We start from the raw sequence: 19,888 nt of genomic DNA on the forward strand, positions 1-19,888 counted from the left end.
AAGGGTTTCATAAGGTTTTTGACTTCAAAGCCAGTCCTAAATAAAATGGTACAGAATAGAGGTAGTTAAAGCCTCTCTTCTTCTTTCTTTTCTTTTTCCATTTCTCTTGATTAGCCAGTGCACAGAGTTAGTGATGCTTGAATGAGATACCTAAGCTCTGCTGAAAATCTGGCCTTTGGTGAGTATTAAGGATGTCTCAAACCTGCTGGTTGCCCTGTAGCAAATGGGAAGGGCCAGTGCTGATATGTCCATTATAGGTCTGCCACAGCTTTTTAAAGTTTTTCTCAAGAAGGAATCAAGTGCTTCTGTGAAGATGAGGAATTACTAATGGAGAAAACACATGACTGGATGTTAATATTGAACATGCAGGTTTTTGGTCACCTTCCCCAACTGAAGACAGCATGAATCAATTTTTGGTGGAAGCACTGGTTGTGGTTTTTGCACTGTTCTAGGAAACCTTTTTGGAGCCTGAATTCTGCAGATTCTGTAGAGGAGTGGTGTTAATGAAATGACAAGTCCCCTTGAAGTCCCTGTCCTTTTCTGACCTCTCTCTGAGCTTCCAACTTGCTCTACAACACTTAATAATGCTCTCCCTATTATGCTGAGGGTTGTGCCATATCTAAGTGACAGATGTCTTTTATAGATGAAATGCCAGTTTGTACAATATGAATACGTCTTTCTTCATTTAGTTTGTATTTGATTTTTGGATACATAACTAATCCTCCTGTGTTATGAGATCCCTTTGTGTGTAGGCTTTTTCAGGTTGCTAAACCTTCTTTTGAGGCCATGAAAATTGTAGTGGAATTAAAATTAGCTGCTACCTATTTTGATTTTTCTTTTAATTGATAATTGAATACCAGACTCAAAATCTGAGCTGAATACTGGAGGGTTAAAAGCTGCCTTCCTTTCTGAAATGTTCAGCCAGGTTTAGGAAATACTGTTGTAACTTGAGGGAGAATGCGCAGACATTGTCACGACTTGACAGAAGTGTCAGGAGAAGAAAGGAGATTGTTGTACCAGAGTGCAGCACTACATTTTGCTAGGTTTTTTTATGCTGGATTTGTTTTTCTTATACAGCTTAATAGTTTTTGTTTTTCTGAGAACCACCCACTCTCCCAAGAGAAAAATGCATGACATGCTGAGCAGAAGATGCACCTGTTCTGCAGGAGGAATAAAATATAAGAACAACAATACAGATAAAAATGATAAACCCATTTTGTATCTCTCTAGACGTAATCTGACAAGCAATGCCTAAGTGTCCAGAAATAGAAAATCAGAAAAAGAGCATAGCTTCCAAAAGCCCCACAACCTTTCTTGTTTTAAAATGTGGAAGAATAAATGTGAAACATTTGTAGATTCAGATTTCTTTCCTTCAGAGTTTCAGATTCACAGAAATAGAACAAAGCCCTAAGTATTAATTTCCTTCTAGATACCTATACTTTTTAAAATAGAGCATCTTCATATCAATTAGAAAGTGATAGCATATAAAACATTATTGGAATGATAATATATCTAGGAATATTTCAGGCTGCTTTGGACAAAACAATTATTGATTAAAAAGTGTAAGTTGGATTCAGATGTGTGGTTTATATAGCCTAATCCATCCACTCTTACTTTTGAGATGTTTTATGAGGATAGTTCACATATTCATATCTCTAATCCATATCACAATTGGACTGATAGTGGTCTGAGTAGAAAAGCTGATTCCTCTTTGATTTTTTTCCCAGAAGAAAGGTAAAGGATAGTGGAAGTAGGAAGAATAAACTCTTCCTCCCCACCTCATCCCACTGTAGCTTAATTCAAAAGATCTTTCTGGATCCACTGTTACCATTTCAGGTTCTTCAGAACTGTTCTTTGACATCTTTAATGAAAGGGAAGACGGTTCAAGTAGCTGTATGGCAAAAACTGCCCAGCAGCATTGTGTCTTTGTTTCACTTCTGAATCATACACCTTACTTAGAAGTTTTCTGGTACTATAGGTTTTTATAAATGTTCATCATTGCATCACTTCTCACACAGTTTAAAGAAAAAGAAGGACTGAGCAACACAAATTCATCACATTTTTTCAGATTAAATGATGCATTTTCATTTTAACTTGGCAGATGTATACCAACTTTCTCATTGAATAAGCAAGTAGGTTTTGGTCATTTATGTGATGAAGATTTTTTTTCTGAAAGATATTTTTAGCAGATAAAGCATGCTTTCATGATAGCAGAGCTGTATTAGAGTAATGAGAAATAAGAGAAAGAGGGCTGGAATAGATCTGGTGGCTTAAAGACAGCCCAAGCTTTTGAATTACAGAGCTGTTTAGTGATTATCGTGCATGTACTTCCTGTGGTGGGTGACTGTTATATTGTACATTCGGTAGAGGTTTGCAGTGGATCACAAACTAGAATGTGACTTTTTGTGGTGTATTATGTGTGGTAAGATACAGGAAGTAATTTACTCCTCTGTGCAAGTACTATGGGTATCACATTCCAAGAAAGATAAAGCATCTAACAAGATGTTTAGAAAGCATGACTTATGCAGAAAAACTGTAGGAGTTTGGGTTGTTAACCTAGAAAGGGGAACTCAGAAGCATATCAAACTTCTGATCAGTAAAAGGTTATGATGTTCTACTGTTCTTTCAGAGAAATAACGAGTTAGCTTGGGCTAAATAAAATCTAGGCTCGATTTTATAGGATGGCAAGGCAGAGAGCTGAGCAGTGGTTCTGCAGTCACAAACTTCTTTGGCACACATAGTATTAACACTCATAAGACAAACATATCAGGCTGGTCCAGATTCACAGACCAATTAATGAGTAAGTGATCCATCCCAGCATTGTTTTTCTAACTTCATTCTTCCCCGTTTTGTTTTGGTTTTTTTGGTTGTTTTTTTTTTGTTTGGTTGGTTTTTTTTTTTAAAGCAGCTCTGTCTCTAGACCAAACTGTTGTCAAGTGCGTCATTCTATATAATCTTCTACCTGGACCAACTCCCTTTGCTCACATAAGTGGATGTCTTAAATTAAAAAATCCAGGTTTTTATGGTTCATCTTCTAACCAGAATTGCAAAATAAATTTAAAATGTTCATGTTTGCAGCACAACTTGTTGCAAATGTATATCACAGTCGTGGTTGTACTGAGACTGTGTAATGCCAGACATGAGGCCTTAATGCACAGTAAGACATAGGCTCTGCCTAAAGGATATGTCATAATTTCATATGTATATTCATGGATATAGACTGGCTTCCTAGATTTATTTGCTTTTTAAAAAAAGATGTAATTTAAAAAAAAAAAAAGGTAAACCAGGGAAACAGAAACACTGCAATCTTGCAGCTGTGTATGGTGATATAAGAAGTTTACCACGAGCTCCTTATCTGCTGCTTTTGCTTTCCCATAAACTGCTCCTTGGCTGGAACAGAGGCAAAGGCATAGACACTGAGTTTGTGCAAGTCATCTAAGGATTCGTTTTCAAAGAAAAGTACCTTAAAAAGTATTAAGCCTATCTGACTGTATGCAGGGAAGTATAATGATCTTGAAAAGTGTATGGGAAAAAAAGTTATAGAGATGAAGCAAGTTGTCTGAGATCATGCAGTGAGCTAATGACAGAGCCACTAATGGGACACAAACAGAAAAGCCTTGTTTTATGTCTGTAGTTGTTCTTCTGCGACTTCTAGTATATACAGAATTCCACTATGGGTCATCAAAGTTCTCCATCACACTTTGCTGCTTCTTGCTGCAGCCACCATAGCTGTGTAATGAACCTTTCCAGACAACTGCTCAAATTACTGTTTTGAGTTGTGCTGTGTGCAGGAATGGACAGTAGATTTAACAAGTCTAGTGAATATTATTTGTAGGAATTTACAAAACTCCTTGCTTTTTTACAGTACAACTCACATTAGCAATAATTTAAACAACTGCTTGACTGACTTGCAGATCTGTGGGAATGGAGGTGGCTATTTTTTTGCCTTCAGTAGATTTTAGGTGCTCAGGGTGAAAAGGAGAGGATTTTCTTAGACCTCCCAGTAAAAAAGTCTGTTCATATAATGTTATGGTAGTTAATTTGGGACATCATATGGTCTGACTGGGTCATGCAGTGAGTGTAAAACCAGTTATAAACTCTAGTGTGTGTTCTTTGCAACAGTGATGAGACCAACAGTATATATTAGTTGAAGAATTATTCACAGGTGGCCCCTATTGCTATAGTACATGGTACCAGTGATTGGTGACCTCTTCAAGTTTATTATCCCATAGTATTAGGCCAAAGAGCCTCAACCAACTGTGATCAAAACCAGTGGAACTATGACTGCTAATTTTGCAAAAGGGCTTTCCTTATTTTCTAGACTGATATTGTGGGTCATCAGGTTTTAATAACGAAAAATCTGAATCATCCACAGCATTCTGATCTAATAGCTTACCTTAAAGTTTTTAAAGGGAATGATGTATGTTGATACTTTGTTGATACATTTAGCTAAATATTTTTCTTTCCCTGTGGTAGTTGAGAATACATTTGGCAGATCCACAAGTGGTGAAGTGGGTAAGTAGGATAAGGGGCACATGGGTATTGCTCCCCTGACAGCTGCTGTGTTTCATAAGTAGCATAAGAAGTGGCCTAAACTTGTCCCTAAAATCTGACTGTGATGCTTAAATAATGATCTCTGTTTTCTTAAACCAGTAGTATGACACTGCAGAGAAAGGCATGTAGAGTTGGGCAGGAAAACCATTAGTTGTAGCAATTGGTTGGAAGACTTTGGAGCTCAAGGAGCCCTTTAAGAGCATTCAAAGGTGAGGGATAGTTCAGAGCTATTACTTGGCTATAGGACAAAAGGGTGTGTTCCTGAGGAAAACAAGGCGTACAGCCATCCTCCTACACCTGGTGGTGTCAGGTACATCACTGAAATCTGACAGGAGACTGTTTAGTCAATATGGCATTGAAGTGGGAAAGAACCTGCAGTTAGAAAAAAAAATGGATCAGCTAGGTGCATCTTCTGTAAACATCAGTGCAAATGTTCTTCCATCAGCCAAAATATTCTGTTCCTTATTACAAGGTATGCACTTGGAAAATGGCAATTGGTAAATGCAGCTGCTTGTCACACCAGCCTCCCAGGACAGTCACTTATGTAGTCAGCTGACACTGAAATAAAAACAAGATGGAGGTGTTCTTTCTACAGGTTTCAGTTTGCATGACATGCAATTACTATCTGGTTTTAAATGGATTTTTTACTGGACACTGTCAAGTATTTTCTGTTTCATTTCCCTGGACAATCAAATATAAGTGTGTCCATCAACAAAGAGGATGAAAATTCCATTCTAGTTCTTACACATTCAATTTTGAAGTATTAATGCTGATTGCATGTAGTGTGTGACAAATTTTCAACTGCTGAAAAGCTACATCACTTCACTATGGCCAGCGAAAACAAGGGGATTTATACCAGCTGAGGATCTGATCTGGTACTTGTATTTATGCTGCTGAGAAAAGTGACTTCATATCTTGGGTTGGACTTAGTACCAGGTGGTGCTAAGCAGAGGTGTTATGAATTGTCTGAAATGCCTCGCTTCAAAATTTGTATAAATGTTTTGTTTAAAAATCCTCCTTCTGCTTCCTGAATCCATTTACACAGATGGCCACAAACAGTGAGAGTTTTCTGTTACCACTGAAAGTGACTTTTTCCCTCTTACTAAGAGAATGCAGAGGGTGAGTGTGTATCGGTGCACAAAAACTGTTGTTCTCTATTTCTGCTCTAATTGAATAGTTTAGTATTTATTCTTCAAGAGAACTCTTACTGTTTTGACTATAAAGTAAATTTAGAGATGGATGGCTTTATTTTTTCCAAGGTAGTTTAAGTATGTCTGTATTTTTTTTATATATTTCTTTAAGCAGTTAAAGATTCAGACCTATGAGATGTGCTCTCCTCCTATTCTCATTGAGGTCCTTGCAAGTTCAGGAAGGACCAACATCTCACAGGTTCAGACTCAAATTACTGCTCTGTTTTTGGTGAGGGTTTTTAAGTTACTTGGGTAGTCCCACTGAGCTCTAGTGCTTTCCCTCTAAGACTGAGGCACAGTTATATTGCTTCTTCAAGGTAAGAGAGGAAGGTCCAAGAGAAAAACTTGTCCCTGAGCCCCAGTGGAGTGATTCATCAACCTAGTTTGTGGCAGGTTTATCCCCTAATACACCTGGATTTTAAAAACCTCGGAAGCTCCTTGGTCTCTTGTTCTTGTTTAATTACCTATTACCTTAAACTAGATTGCTGCACTACAAGAGATCCATACCCTAAAATTTGCCTTGCTGAGGAAGAATAAGCAAATCAAAAATTGCTCATCTTTCTCTAGGTTATCTCCCTCAAACCAAAATGGAAGTTTCACTGCTCTGAACACCCTGTGCCTCCTTTATCTTCTTGGATTTCCAGACCTCTTAGAGGGTGCTATGAGAATGAACAAATTGTGTGAGAACCCTCTGTGCTGGATGCTCTCTGCACTTTGAGAATGGGGGTCTGCTGTCTCAGTTGCTCCAGATGGTGGGGACAATGTGCCTTGTTTGAAAATGGGTTGGAGAAGAAAACACAGGGGATTTAAAAACTGAGATAGATCGCTATCTTGTACATGTTGTTTAAGGAATCCAGAAGTACTTCTAGACTACTGATGAAATGAGGTGAGATACCCTTAACCAAAGGACTTCAACCTCTACCATCTCCAGCATTGTTTAACTCCAGGCTGGGTACAGTTTTAGCCAATTGCTGGATATAATATGAAATGTATCTCTACGTCCAATTATATTAGTTTGACTGTCTAAAGTAATGGCAGCACTGTCAGAGACACCTATGTCTGCTTGGTGAGGGCTTGGGTAGCCATAATTTAATAGAAAAAATATGACTTTGGTTCATATGGATAGGGAAGGACCAAAAGGTGCTACTCTGCTGATTTTTGGGTAGTCAGTGGGATCTGATCTTGCTAATATCAAGTCACTGTGGGGAATTAAATCCCTGAGCAGGACAGTCAGTGTCCAGATGGCAACAGGAATTTCTGTTGCAAAGGTCTTTGTAGTGGTGGTTTTGGCTGGACCAGATGAGACTCTAAATGATGCTTTACTGTGCAGTTCTTGCATCCAGCTGGCCCATGCTCCTTGGGACCACTCCAGCACATGCATGATCCATCCCTAGTGATTATCTTGAGCTACATACAAAAAATCTAACTAGTTAGTATACAAAAGACTGTCCTACATAATAATTTCTGCATCTTCAAGAAGTTTCTCCTCTGACTACTTACAAGTCTTCTCTGACTACCTGCAATCTATGTAGGGTTAGATCCATTTTGCAGCCTTGGAGTCTCTGGAAGGGCCGTATTCTCTACTCCAGATGTTAATCAGCACATTGAAACATAAAGAAACTTGACTAGGCACAGCAGGTCCTGCCTGGAGGAATCCACCAAACTGTCCAAATCCCACATGGAGTGCACCAATTAGTCAAATACTTAATTGAGCAAGGGGAGTAGGAGTTGAGTTGATCAGCTTCTCTCTGGTTGGTTCACTGTTTCAAGTCAACCTAATGTAGCTTCTATGCAGATGCTCAGGTGCAGAGTTTCTGGATCTCCCAAGGAGAGAGAGGCCCTTCTCTATATAATGATAACAACAAATTTAGTTCATTATAAAAATGTCCCTAACAAGCAATGAACCAAAAATAGAGGAAAAATAATGGCACATGTTCTTGCTGCTTATCCAGCTAGATAGCATCGTATGATTCATATAAAAAGTACGTGCTCATATTACTGAATGCTAATAAGTAATTTTTTTTTTTAAAAAAAAAGTCCAGGGATTTAAGCAAACATCTGAAAAGCTACTTTTGACAATAGTGGAAAAACTAGTGTATGCCTTAAGAGTAATGCTGATGTACTGGAATAAATATGTCTGTCATACCTTTTCCACTCCAAGGCATGCCTATCTGACATTCAGATTATGAGGCATCTCTGTAACCTTATAAATGCAAAGGTCAGGAATGAAAATTACTTCCTTGGTTAAAAGCACCTCAGATAATACTTGGCTTAGTTGTAACATTTATAGTGTTTACTAATCTCTCAGTAGAAAGGTGGGCTACCAAGAAAACAGCCTTCTCAAAGGAGCAGTATTTAAAGTCTAATCCACAAATGTCAAATTTAAAAACAAAACAAAACCACCAAACAAATACAAAACCAAAAACCAAACACAAGAATACACAGAAGATTGTAGACAATGATTTTATACTTTTATCCTCATTTTATGCTAAAGGACAATGACATTTTCTCAGCTCAAAATGCAAAGATTCTATTACTTAAACATAATTACTTAGACATAATGTTTCCTCCTCATACACATTATGGTCAGGCAGGTGTGCAATCCTTAACTTGTCCTCAGGGCTGATGTGCATGGCCACGGCATGAAGCTTTCCTAGTAACAATGCAGCCTGTGAAGCCCTGTGCTATAATGCTAGCTGACAGCCAGTTGGAGTGAGTGCACAGATGTGGATCATCATAGTCCAGTTATTTTTCAGTAAATACTTTGGGCCTGATCCAACCCCCATTAAAGCAATGAAAACTACCCATTGGTTTCAGCGAGCTTTAGGCGAGGTTATGTAACTCCTACAATTGCTGCTCTCTCTTTGGATCCTCCTGATGATAACCAGGGAGTTGGAAGAAAGAGGTTTTGTCCTTATCTACTAATGTTGTAAGAGGCTTGCAACTGGGGTCAAGTAAATCTCTGAATCTATATTTTATTAATTTAGAAATATTTGGGGCTGCAACATATTCCCACTGAAGCCTGTGGCAGTTTATTGTCAACTGAAATATGAACAGGAAGCTTGATGCTCGTGCTTCTTCCTCTTCATTGACAAATCTGACACACAGGCTTTCTGCATCAAGCAGTGTACTATTTTAGATAGAGAAGAATTATAATATATGTTAATGAACTCACCCACACATATGCACATGCTTCAGGCATAGTTATCGAATTGCCCACCTAGTGAGTTAAGAGCTTGTACAACAGTTTTTATTCTGTATTATTGGAGATTTGGCATCTTGTAGTGAGGTGACTGAAATGGTTGAGCATTTATGAATGCAAGACAGAGGTTAGCAGAGACTGACAGCCACACAGAATAAAATGGCTTCTTATGTCACTGCTGTGCCCAAGTCTTAAGTGGATAAAATTGCAAGAGAAAGTAGTATCTTTCTATGAGTTTAAATAACAATATTGGGATGCTTTTATGTAAAATGTCCAGAAATTGAGTGCCTTTTACCTGTTTTATTTAATTATTTTTTCCAGGAGTGGCAGCTCAGAGGAGCAGGGTTCATCGATCCAAATTGAAGCATTGCTTTGCACTTCAAAAGGAAGGGCTGAAAGTGTATCACCCCCACGTGGTAACAGGTAGTGGTGCCTTGATCACATCACCTGTTACTGAGGTCTCCTACTTAGGACTTAGATACCTGCTCCTTTTCTTCAGTATTCAGTGCTGCACATTTGGCTGCCAGATCAGCCCACTGTCTGCAAAAAACATCCTGCACTAAAGTATTTTTCTGAATAGAATCTGACTTTCTTGTTAAGAAACATAGTTACTTAAGGTTTCAGTGGGATTTTTGTGGGTGGCTTCCCCCCCCCCCCGAGGGATGCCCTATATCTCCTCTGGTAGTATTTTAATGTATTTCTTTACTTTCGTTTTTATCACAAAAGACTTCACTGAAAATGTTACTCTAACATGCAATCAGCAGGGTCACTGTCATTACTTCTCTTGTAATATGGAAAAGACGTGAGAGAATTTTTTATCTGTTGCATAGAAAAAGCAACAAAAGCAACCTGTTGCTCCAGTACAGCTGTTTATGGCTGCTATGACAGCGGAGCTGTATAAACACGAGTATGGATGTAACTTTGTCCCATGCTGACTCCCTTCACAAACCAGGTCATTGCAAACTGCAATTAAGTTAAATCAGTGTCAAGTCCTTCTCTGCACAGCACAGACTGTTGGCATCCCTTGCCTTGGCGTCTGTGGCAGCTGGAGTCAGCCTTAGCACATGGATGTCAGTTCACACTGGCTGGTCAGTTCACACTGGTTGATCAGTTCTCAGAAGCAAAAACAAGCCAAAAACCCCCCAAACCCCAGGCTTTGTCGGTGTTGGGAGCTTTACTGCTGCTTCAGCCCTGCTTTGGCTGGCTTTAATGTCAGAGGAAGTATGTGCTTCTAGTTATTTTTATGCAGCTTGCTTTAAAAAAAAAAAAAAATTCATTCAGCCTAATATTTTACAAACCTCTTTACTATGCAAACAGTGAAACTGGTGCATGTAGCAGATTGCACTGCTCCCTCCCATCATCTACTGAGCGCTTGGTTGCATTGTGCTTAATTATGAATGGTCTCCAAAAAGCCCATTTTACTGTACTATGAAGTGACTCATATCACACAGAAGCTCTGACAACTCGCACTGGGTACTGGAGTCACATGGCGCCGTATTAGTCGGTGACTCATTTCATATTGTACTCGGTGCTGAGATCTGACTCATATCGAACTGTGCGAGGAGCTGACTGACATTGTACTGGTCTGAAAGCTGGTTTGAATCGGGATGACTCACCCTGGAGCGCGTTGAACACTGATTCACGTACCGTTTCCTATTGATTCCGATTGTTGCGATTCACTTCGGATTGTACTACGCCGGCATCTGGCTGCTCTGGCAGGGCAGGCACCGAGGTAGCTGCCCTCTGCCTCGCCAGCTCGCCTGTCATGCCAAAGGGAGCAGCGTCAGCCAGGAGGAGTATTCAAGTCAATTCTAAAGCTGCAGTAAGGTCAGAATTTGACTTAGTACACCGTCATTTCAGTCATGACACTTTCTGGACTTCTTTGCTTCACCTGGCTATGACAAATTTTGAAACATGCCTATAAACAGAAAGTTAAAGGGTCATGAACCTCTCACTAAAAATACTCTTGCTTCTGAATGCTAGGGGGCCTCCGCAGTATTTCGAAGACCTGCTGCCTCCTTGGGATAACTTGGTATAGTCGCCTGTGCTTCAGGTTCATCACCTTGTGACCTGAGCTCCTAGAGACACAGAAACCTTCTAGTCTGAAAACTCCTTCCTGGTACTTTAAGCTGAGCCCTCAAACATCCTACTCACTCTGACAAATGTGCACTGTTCTTTCCAAGGGCTAGAGAGGTGCGTAACAGCCAAGGAGGTGCTTCCATCATTAACTATTTGGGACCCAGAGCAAAGATATCAAAATAAGTATTGATCCCCCCGGGCGGCAGGTAAGAAATTAAATGGGAAATAAAGTAGCTGTTCTCTCATCTTAGAGCATTTTATAAAACGTAATACTAGTTTTGCATTCAGTTGGCTTGAACATGCATTTAGCTTAGAAAGATGCTCCTAATTTTAACACGTTGCTCCTAATTTTAACCTGACCACATGCAGGACTCTCCTAGCTGATAGTGATTTTGGCGCGTTGGTTAGTTGAGCTAGTGGCTACTGGTGTTTGGTCCTGGCGTAGAGCAACGGTGTAACCGGCACCACGCTCCGCGGTGCGGCAGAGCGCTGGACCTGATGCCAACGCTCCCCTTGTGCGATGGGCACAGCGGAACAAGGAGACTCCTCACCCTTACGTCATGCTGATGGCACTGTGTGAGAAGTTTTGATCTTACATTTTTGACAGCAAAAATGAAATAAGGGATTGGTCGCATCAAGTAAATTATATTGGTATTAAGTTACCGTGATTCTGACTGACATGTACAAGGATAATCTTATCTCACTTTCTGCAGTTGTGTCCGATTTTCTTTACCTGCTTTTTCTTGCCTACTGACATTAGCTAACGGCGGAGCTCGGGAAGAGCCCCTTCTCTCACCTGAGGATGCGTGATGTGGCAGGCTGATACTGGAAGAGTCTATATGGAAACACGGGCTTGTTGCTACTCATCTCTGTTAACTTTGCAGGGGAGCCGAGGGCCCCCAGAGCGGCCGTGCCGCGGGACTCCCTTCGCAAAGGGGCGGGGGGTGATGGATGCTGCCTTATCTTCATCCTCGCTCGTGAAAAGAGGACGAAGGACCCGTGTGCGCACGGCGGGAGCCGAGCCGAGGCGTTCCCTGCGCTGGGGCGAGGGGGGCGGCGCGGAGCGGGGCGCGATCCCGCCCCGGGGAGCGGCGGCGGGGCCGAGCCGGCGGGGAGGGGTCTTGCCCTCGCTCCCGGGGCCGGGGCAGCCGGGCCCTGCGCTGGGGACCCGGTGGGAGCGGCGGCGGGAGCCCGGGCGGAAGGACAGGGCGCTCCCGGCGTGCGGCTCCCGACCCTCCGGGAGACCGGGCGAAGCGCCTTTTGCGCCCGGTCGCTCCGGTTCCTCCAGGGGAGGGTGGCCGTGGCCGCTCCCCTGCTCCGGTCGCGGGGGCCACCGGCAGCGGCGCCGCCCGTCCCGTCCCGTCCCGCTGCGCCCGGGGGGGCCGCGGCGCGGGGGTCGCGGCTGTCGGCGACGATCCCGCGCCTGCCCGGGGAACAGGGCCGCGGTGCCCGGCGGCCGCCGGGCGGGACCGAGCGGTACTTACGGTATCGGCGGCGGGGCCCCGCCGGGAGTCCTCGCCCGCTTCCCCTCCGGTAGCGGCGGGCTGAGTGCCCGGGGACGGCTGCTCGCCAGCCCCGCGCATGCGTCCGGCCCCCGTGGGATCGTCTCACGGTGCCGGCCGCGGACGCGGGCGGGCTTCGCCCGCCGTGGCCGGAGCCGGGGGGAGCGAGGCCGGCAGCCCGCACTCCCCGGCCCCGGCTCGACGGGCCGGGCTGCCGCCGGGTCCCCCCCACGGCGGGGCGAGCACCGGGGGCCGCGGTGGCTCAGGGGCGGTTTGCAACGGGAGTAGCGGCCGCATCGCCCGCACCGCGGCGGCGGGCTGGGGGGGGCGCGGGGGGAGCCATGGGGCCGGCGCCGGGGGGAGAAACGCTGGAGAAACCGGCGTGAGAGCGTGTGAGTGCGAGTGAGTGTGTGTGTGTGTGTGCGCGCTCAGGGGAGGGGGTGGGAAGGGCTTGGAGAGGCGGTGGTGCCGCCGCGGGGCTCGGTGCCGGCGCTTTAGTGTTCATAGATGCCTTAAATGAGAGCCGGGTTTACAAATCCGGGATTGGAGCACGCTTGCATTTTAAGTAACTGCAGGGATCCATCTTCCTTCCCTCCCTCCCTCCCTCTCTCCCTCCCTCCTCCCCCCCCTCCCCCCAGCCGCCTCCTGTCTGCCCGAGGCGCACAGCTCACCGCCGCCGGGCTCTCTTGGTCCGGGTCTCCCGTTTCGGCGGGGCACGATGTCACCCGGCTGCGGCGGCGGCGGCCCTGGGGAAGGCGAGTTCCCGTCCCCGCGCAGGACGGCGGCAGGGGCCCCCGGGCTGGGGGCTCACCCCACTCCTCCGGGGCGGCCCTCTCGTTTTGGGGACTATCTCGCGGATAACGTCCCGCCACCGCGGGCCCCCGGGCGGACCCCGACGCCGGCTGCCGGGAGGGCGCAGCGCGCCCGGCGGCGGGACAAGGGTTAACAGGACGGCTGCGGCTGGCTCCGGGCTGAGCGGCACGGTCTTCCCGTGAAACCGAGACCGGCCCGGTGCATGAACGTCCTGCGCGTTCCCGGAGGTGGGCTCCCGGTTCCCGGGGACCTGGCTGGCAGCCCTGCCGTCGGAGCCGCTCCCTTCCCGCCCGCGCGCCGGGCGCGGAGCACGGCGGCCGCAGGAGCTGCCTTGCTGGAGCCGGCGGACCGAGGGACCGATGGGGACGGCAGGCGGGGAGCGGAGCGGCGGGCTCTGCCTGTGGAGCCCGGGGCTCTCGGCCGGGGGAGCTCACCCCGCACCCCCGGGGCTCCCACGCCGGTGCCGGCTGGGGCACGTGGGCGGACAGCGCCTTCCCCGGTGCGGGGAGGAGGAGGAGGAAAGAGGAGGAGGAAGGGGCGGACGCGGCCCCACGAGCGGTACTCACAGCGCCGGGCGGCTCGGGGGCAGCGGGGGGCTGCGGCGGCGCGGCTCCGTGGCACGCCGGGCATCTCCGGCGCTCCGGGGGGAGGTGGCCGGGCGACGGCGGCGGCGCCGGGGCCGGGGCCGGGGCGGGGGCCGGCGGCGGCTCAGCCCAGCGGCCCCGCAGCAGGGCGGCGAGCGGGCAGCGGGCGGCTGCCCCACTCCCGGCCAGCAGCACCGCTAAGCCCGCGGGGCCGAAGCGGGGCCCCGGGGCGTCTCGACGGGTCGCCGAGACGAAGCGCGGGCAGGGCCGGCGGGCGGGGAGCTCCGGCCGCAGGAAAGGGCTGGAGAGCAGAGCTGGCAGCAGGGCGAGGGGCCCGGCAGGCCTCGGAGGCTGCGGCGTGCGGGGGAGGTGTGGGAGCGGGGGGACGGGGCGGGGAGAGAGAGAGAGAGAGAAAAACACAAAATAAGCATTACAGGGGAGGGCAGGCGGGCGCCCTACACAGCCCGACCCCGAGCGGAGCCCCTCCACCGCGGTGCTAATCCGAGCGGTGGCAGACTTGAACCCCCACCGGTCTGTCCCTGGGTGCTCGGGGCTGCCCCCTCGCCCCCCCGCAGGCACGCTCTGCGTTTTTAACTTTTGTAAGCTGGCCCTTGAGCTGAAGACTGGAGGAGACTTCCCGGACCGAGCCAGTGCCCCTTGGGGTGAGGGCTGGCCACAGTGCCAGAGGGGCATGCGGACGAGGTTGGCCACTTAACAACCTACACGCCAAAAGCACGCACCCTCCCCCCCCCCCCCCCCCAAAAAAACCCCACCCAAACCCAAAACAACCCACCCCCAAAGCCAACCACGATCGGCGGGAGGAGCTGCGGGGCGGGCGGGGGGAGCGGAGAGCGGCAGGGAGCGAGCGGAGCGCTGCCCCCCACCCGCCCGGGCCGCGCCGGCGCCCACCCTTGTCCAGGGTCCTGAAGCCGCCTCCCGCGGCGGAGGGTGGCCGGGCAGCGCGGGGAGCCCGCGCCGGTCTGCGAGCGGCGGGACAACACCATCATCCCCTTCCTCACTGAGTGTCATTGTCCTGGAGAGGGGAAGCCACCCTACTAGAGCATGAGCCGGGGATGGGAATAGAGGCTCTGCCTCCCGTCTCTCTAGCAATGATTTCTGCCCATTCTTGTTTAGGGCTCCATTCTTTCAGCAAGGCCCAGCCCTTCCTAAAACATCTTCCCATTTCTGGCCTACAGCCATTCTCTCGACAGCAAAGAGACAGAGAAGAGCTGAAGTCTGCACAGTGTGAAGAAAGCCTTTCCCACAGTGACGGCGCCGCCCTTGAAGGCCAAAGCCACTGCTGCTGCAACGGGAGAAGACAGCTGTTGCGCCGTTCGTGCCAGGGGAAGGTGCTCGTTAGAGCTGAGACTTGCGGGGAAAGCTGCCATTCCTGCACATAAGGAGAGCTTGCCGTTGCTTAGCAGCAGAGAGTTCCCCTAGGTCTGTTTGGAGAGGTGAACTAGGGTGGAAACTGGACAGTGTTCCCAGGAGAGCAGAAAAAATAGAAAGGTTGATTCTTGCCCCCCACCCCCACTTAGTGTTTCTCCTGCTCGGTGGCAAGGAGCCCTTCTGCAAATCTCTGCCCTTTTGGTCGGGGCACAAAGCACACGACTGGAATGTTAAATCCATTTCCCTGCTGAATTACAATTGTCAAGGCCCAGACATGACCAATAGGCTTGACAATTAGGATTAAATGAAACTGCCTCACTCCTTGGCAGAAAAAAGGGAAGAAAGTTTCAGTAAGTGTACCAAGGTGGTTCTTCATGTGTCTTGAGACCAAGATCAAAACACCTGTTAACACCACTGGCCTTTGAATCCAGATCCTAGTCACTCTGCCAGGAAGGACAGTCATTTCTCAGAGCAATGAGTGGATGTGACTCCCCTAAGCCCTCTCTAGACTATGGTCCCAGGTGACTTTCTAAATTTTAGCAGGAATGCTTGAACAAGCTCAGGTTTAAAATGCTGGCATAGTGTAACCCCTTTGGAAGGTATGGTCTTGCTCCTTTGCATTTCTCTCAGGAGGGCCATGATCAACTAACACCTTATTAAAGATGGCTATTTTTTTCAACATTAATGATGCATAATGATAGTGCATAGTATTGTATAAAAAGATGATACTCATGCTTCCTAGCATGAATTAATGTTAGGTTAATGGTTGGACTAGATGATCTTCAAGGTCTTTTCCAACCTAGACGATTCTGTGATTCTGTGATTCTGTGAATGGTGTTAGATAAACAAAGCCACCTAAACTGAGGGTCTTCCAGTGCTTGGTGTTTGTAGACAACTCTACCTAGCTCTGCAGGCAGGTACACCTTCATCACTGCGTATGTACACAGCCACCTGAATCCTGAAACAGCCGAGCAGCTTGGAGGCCTAAAGTCCTCTCAACATTGGTAAAATAGGCATCTTCTTCTCCTTTCTCCCCATATAGTGGAGGCAGACTGAAAGCCAGCTGCATAAGACAGAACTGCATGAACAAGTGCTTGGACTTTGTTGAAACGGAGTTTAAAATTGAGGGACTTTAAGAGCTGAGAGACATGGATTGAACCCCCTCTTCTGCCTAAAAGGCATTTGAGCATGCATTTCTCATGTCTGAAAGAAAATTCCCTCAGTCATCAGAGTAGCTTGCTCTGCACACGCATGTCTGTGACCTTACTCTTGGTCCCCAGTGCTGCCCTACTTTGTACAGGTTAATGCAACTTCACTAGGACGGAGAGCAAGCAAATTATGAACATCTTGAAAATCTAGTTAGGCATGGGGATATTGGGCCTGCGTCTTGTTTCTGTTCCAAAAAAGATGTTTTGAAAAATGGAGTGTTTACATGTGAACAGTGTATTTAATAAAATTGTCCCATATAGTGGCACCTTTGTTTGTAACATACAAGGTAAATATTAAATCAGGACTAAATTTCAATATTGTTATTAGCTACTTAGTATATAAGGCATTAGGAAAAAAAAATCTTTACTAGACTCTCCTGAACATTTCACATTGTCTACATAAGGTATTGATAAAATTTTAGGAGGCAAGTCTATCCAGCAAGCAGTAATTTTATTCTACATCAGAAAGGAATGGCTTTATCTAAGGGTGCCCTTGATATTTAATATTGTCCCTTTGCACGTTTTTTAGCCTCCAGCCTCTCTCCTTCTGCAGGCGTGTTCAGTTAATATATTTTCCTAATTTTGCCATTTGGAAATCAAGAAACCTGTTTTTAATTTTAATTTTAATTTTTATTTTTATTTTTATTTTTATTTTTATTTTTATTTTTATTTTTATTTTTATTTTTATTTTATTATTACTGAAAACTTGTATTTTTTTAATTTGTTCTCATTGAAAATGTTAAGAACAGGTTCTAAGAAAGGTAATAAAGAACATGTATCTGTATTTTAATAACACTGTATTCCAGCATTCTTGCAGTCACACTTCAGTGGGTGACATAATGCACATATTAGCTCTTTTGGGGCCTGTTTTGCTTTAAGGTGTTAGGACAGATTGCTGGGCCTCATACCTAAATTTCTGCTCCTTGCCCAAGGAGAGGTCATACATATTTGTATGGTGGCTTACGGGTACTAGTCTATTTTAGTGTTTCCTGCTCACTTCAATTGTTAAATAGAGAATTTCTAGACCATTGAATGGAGCTGATTCATAGTGAATTAGAGAGCAATTCAAACAGAAAGAAGCCATTTGTGACTATTTTCATTTACATGAAGAAAGTGCACTTGTTATAAATCACTTACTTTGAAGACTGATAGGCTTTTCTGGGAGAGAAGATATTTTCAGAATTAAAATGAGTTTCCAGGGACTTTAGTTGAACTTCAATTTCTTTATATATCAGCAGTATATATTTTTAAAAGATGCATTTTAAGTAACCATTTTTTGAAGTAAACATAATGTCAGTGATATTAAGGGAAACAGCTTTGATGAACTTTTAAATATTTGTATTCTTTCAACAGCAGTTTCTTACAGGTGTAAGTAACTTCTGTTAATGGATCTATTAGTAATTGATTTCAAATAGAAAATGTAGGTTCAGGGTTGATGAGAGGCAGAATAAACCCAGAGTCTTTGAACATGTAGAACTAACCATAGAGCTGCATGGGCCCACAAAGCATTGTCCCACATGGAGGGATGCCTGTTAGTACTTGATTTTTCATCAACATTTCATCAACATTAATAGCAATGTGTTAATTTGCCAGTAGATTTTTTTTTTGTGTAAGCCCAAGTGTGAAAGTCCCACTGGGAAGTTCCTCCCAGTGCCACATCATTCATATAGTCAAAATGTAACTGTTCAGCAGCACATATGTAGAGCACAGGGTTTCTCTTAGCCTTTTGCTGGAGGATTAAGTTTCCTCAAGGTCTTATGCTAAAACCTGTGATTGCATTACGTTAGGTCTAATGCTTGAAAAGTTATAATGGTTAGACTTGGCTTAGATCTCAGTGCAGACAGAATTGTTTGCTATTGATGGCTCTGCTTAGTACTTTGCTAATTATTTCAGCACCATCACGTTATTTTCTAGGGTGATGTACTTCCTCAGGGTTGGCCAATCCCAGATGTATGTTCTGCCAAAACTCTCACCTCCAGTGTTTATATTAGTCAGACTCTACTCCAAAGTCTCAGGAAGTCTGGAAATTAGCCTCCACTGTCTCCACTCACAACGCTGCTTCTTTTCCACTCCTACATATCTCATCTTTGTTACTTCTAAGGAAGAGGAAGCTTAAAGAGAAATAACCTTTGAGATGAAATTAAATATTAGAAATAAGGAGATGTTTTCCAGTAACAGGACTGAATGCCGGGTTTTAGAGGATCAGAGTCAGCTCAGTGATGACTCTGCTCGCCATTCTGGCCCTGATCCAGCTGATGCATGCAGGCACCGCAGGGTTCGTGAGCCCTCAGACAGAGTTCTGTGGCACAACTCGTGTGCTTAAAATCCTTGGTGACTCAGAGTTTCTGGCAGATTGACAGACTATCCAGGAAGCTGGCAGCTTGGGCAAAGAAGGTCTAATTAGAAATTGCAATATGACACATACAAAAAATGAACTCTTTGCTGAAGTACAACTGCATTAAGAAACTATGTCATTCATTTGCCATGTTTGGCAATTGAAGCCTCACTATATTCTGTCTGACTTTCTCACCTTATGTATGTCAATAAATAGTGAAAAATGTACAAGCACCTTTTTTAAAATCACGAGGTTAACATACATCTCTAATTCTATCCTCTTTTTTTTTTTTTTAATTCATGAATTTTTCTTCTGGAATTATTTGGCATCATTAAAAAACCCTACAGGTTTGGGTTGATTGAAAAAAAACCCGACATCCCATCACAACAGCATTCTGTTACTGTATGTCCCGACGACATCATAGAACCTGTACCAAAATGTTGACCAGAAAAAGATTAGCATCTGCTTAGAAAAACTGTGAGTTTTCCAGACGATGGAGGGAAGCTGCTCAGTAACTCTCATTACCAGGTTCCAGCAGGTGTCACTGTGCACCTACAAGTTGAATGGGGAACCTCAACAGTTGAGGATTAGTGCCACAGCACTACTCCTCCTTGTGCTATTAGGGGTCCTCTTCTCTGCCCATAATGGAAATTAAATGAACTGAAACTGGAGACACAAATATTTTCCTCTTTTCATGATTAGCAAAGGAAAAATATCTTCATAGTATTAATGTCACTCAAGAGGTACCTATCGAACCATGACCTGCAGGAATATTCCTGATATTTTGGGTCACACATAACCTAATTATTACACAGGATCCTTACCACACAGGTGCAAGTAATAAATATAGTTAAATTAAAGAAGAATCAAAAACTGACATGACTGCAGTTTTTAGGTCTAGAAAGTAGTTTGTAGTTTCATTCCAGAGCTTATTCAGAAAGGAAGATTAATGGGGCAATTTGGAACCAATGTACCTGAACAGCTGGAGTTTTCAGAGTAGTTTACAGTGAATCTGAAAGCCTGGTTGCACAA

The 19,888-nt window shown here is 45.3% G+C and overlaps 1 protein-coding gene across 2 annotated transcripts in view; it reads right to left on the reverse strand.

Annotated features, from left to right (window-relative positions):
• Positions 1-19,888, reverse strand: part of RGS20 (regulator of G protein signaling 20) — a 41,363-nt gene that overhangs the window by 8,975 nt on the left and 12,500 nt on the right. Inside the window, exon 1 of one of the 2 annotated variants that reach the window (XM_074819205.1) lies at positions 12,510-12,812. The exons of the other annotated variant lie outside the window; for it this stretch is intronic. Within the exon in view, the coding sequence (XP_074675306.1) occupies positions 12,510-12,608 (99 nt within the window). The 5' untranslated portion in view covers positions 12,609-12,812. Of the gene's footprint in view, positions 1-12,509; positions 12,813-19,888 lie in introns of those variants that run through there. 2 annotated transcript variants of the gene reach the window in all.

Source organism: Strix aluco, chromosome 1, assembly GCF_031877795.1.
Source record: "Strix aluco isolate bStrAlu1 chromosome 1, bStrAlu1.hap1, whole genome shotgun sequence".
In the NCBI taxonomy this organism is placed as follows: domain Eukaryota; kingdom Metazoa; phylum Chordata; class Aves; order Strigiformes; family Strigidae; genus Strix; species Strix aluco.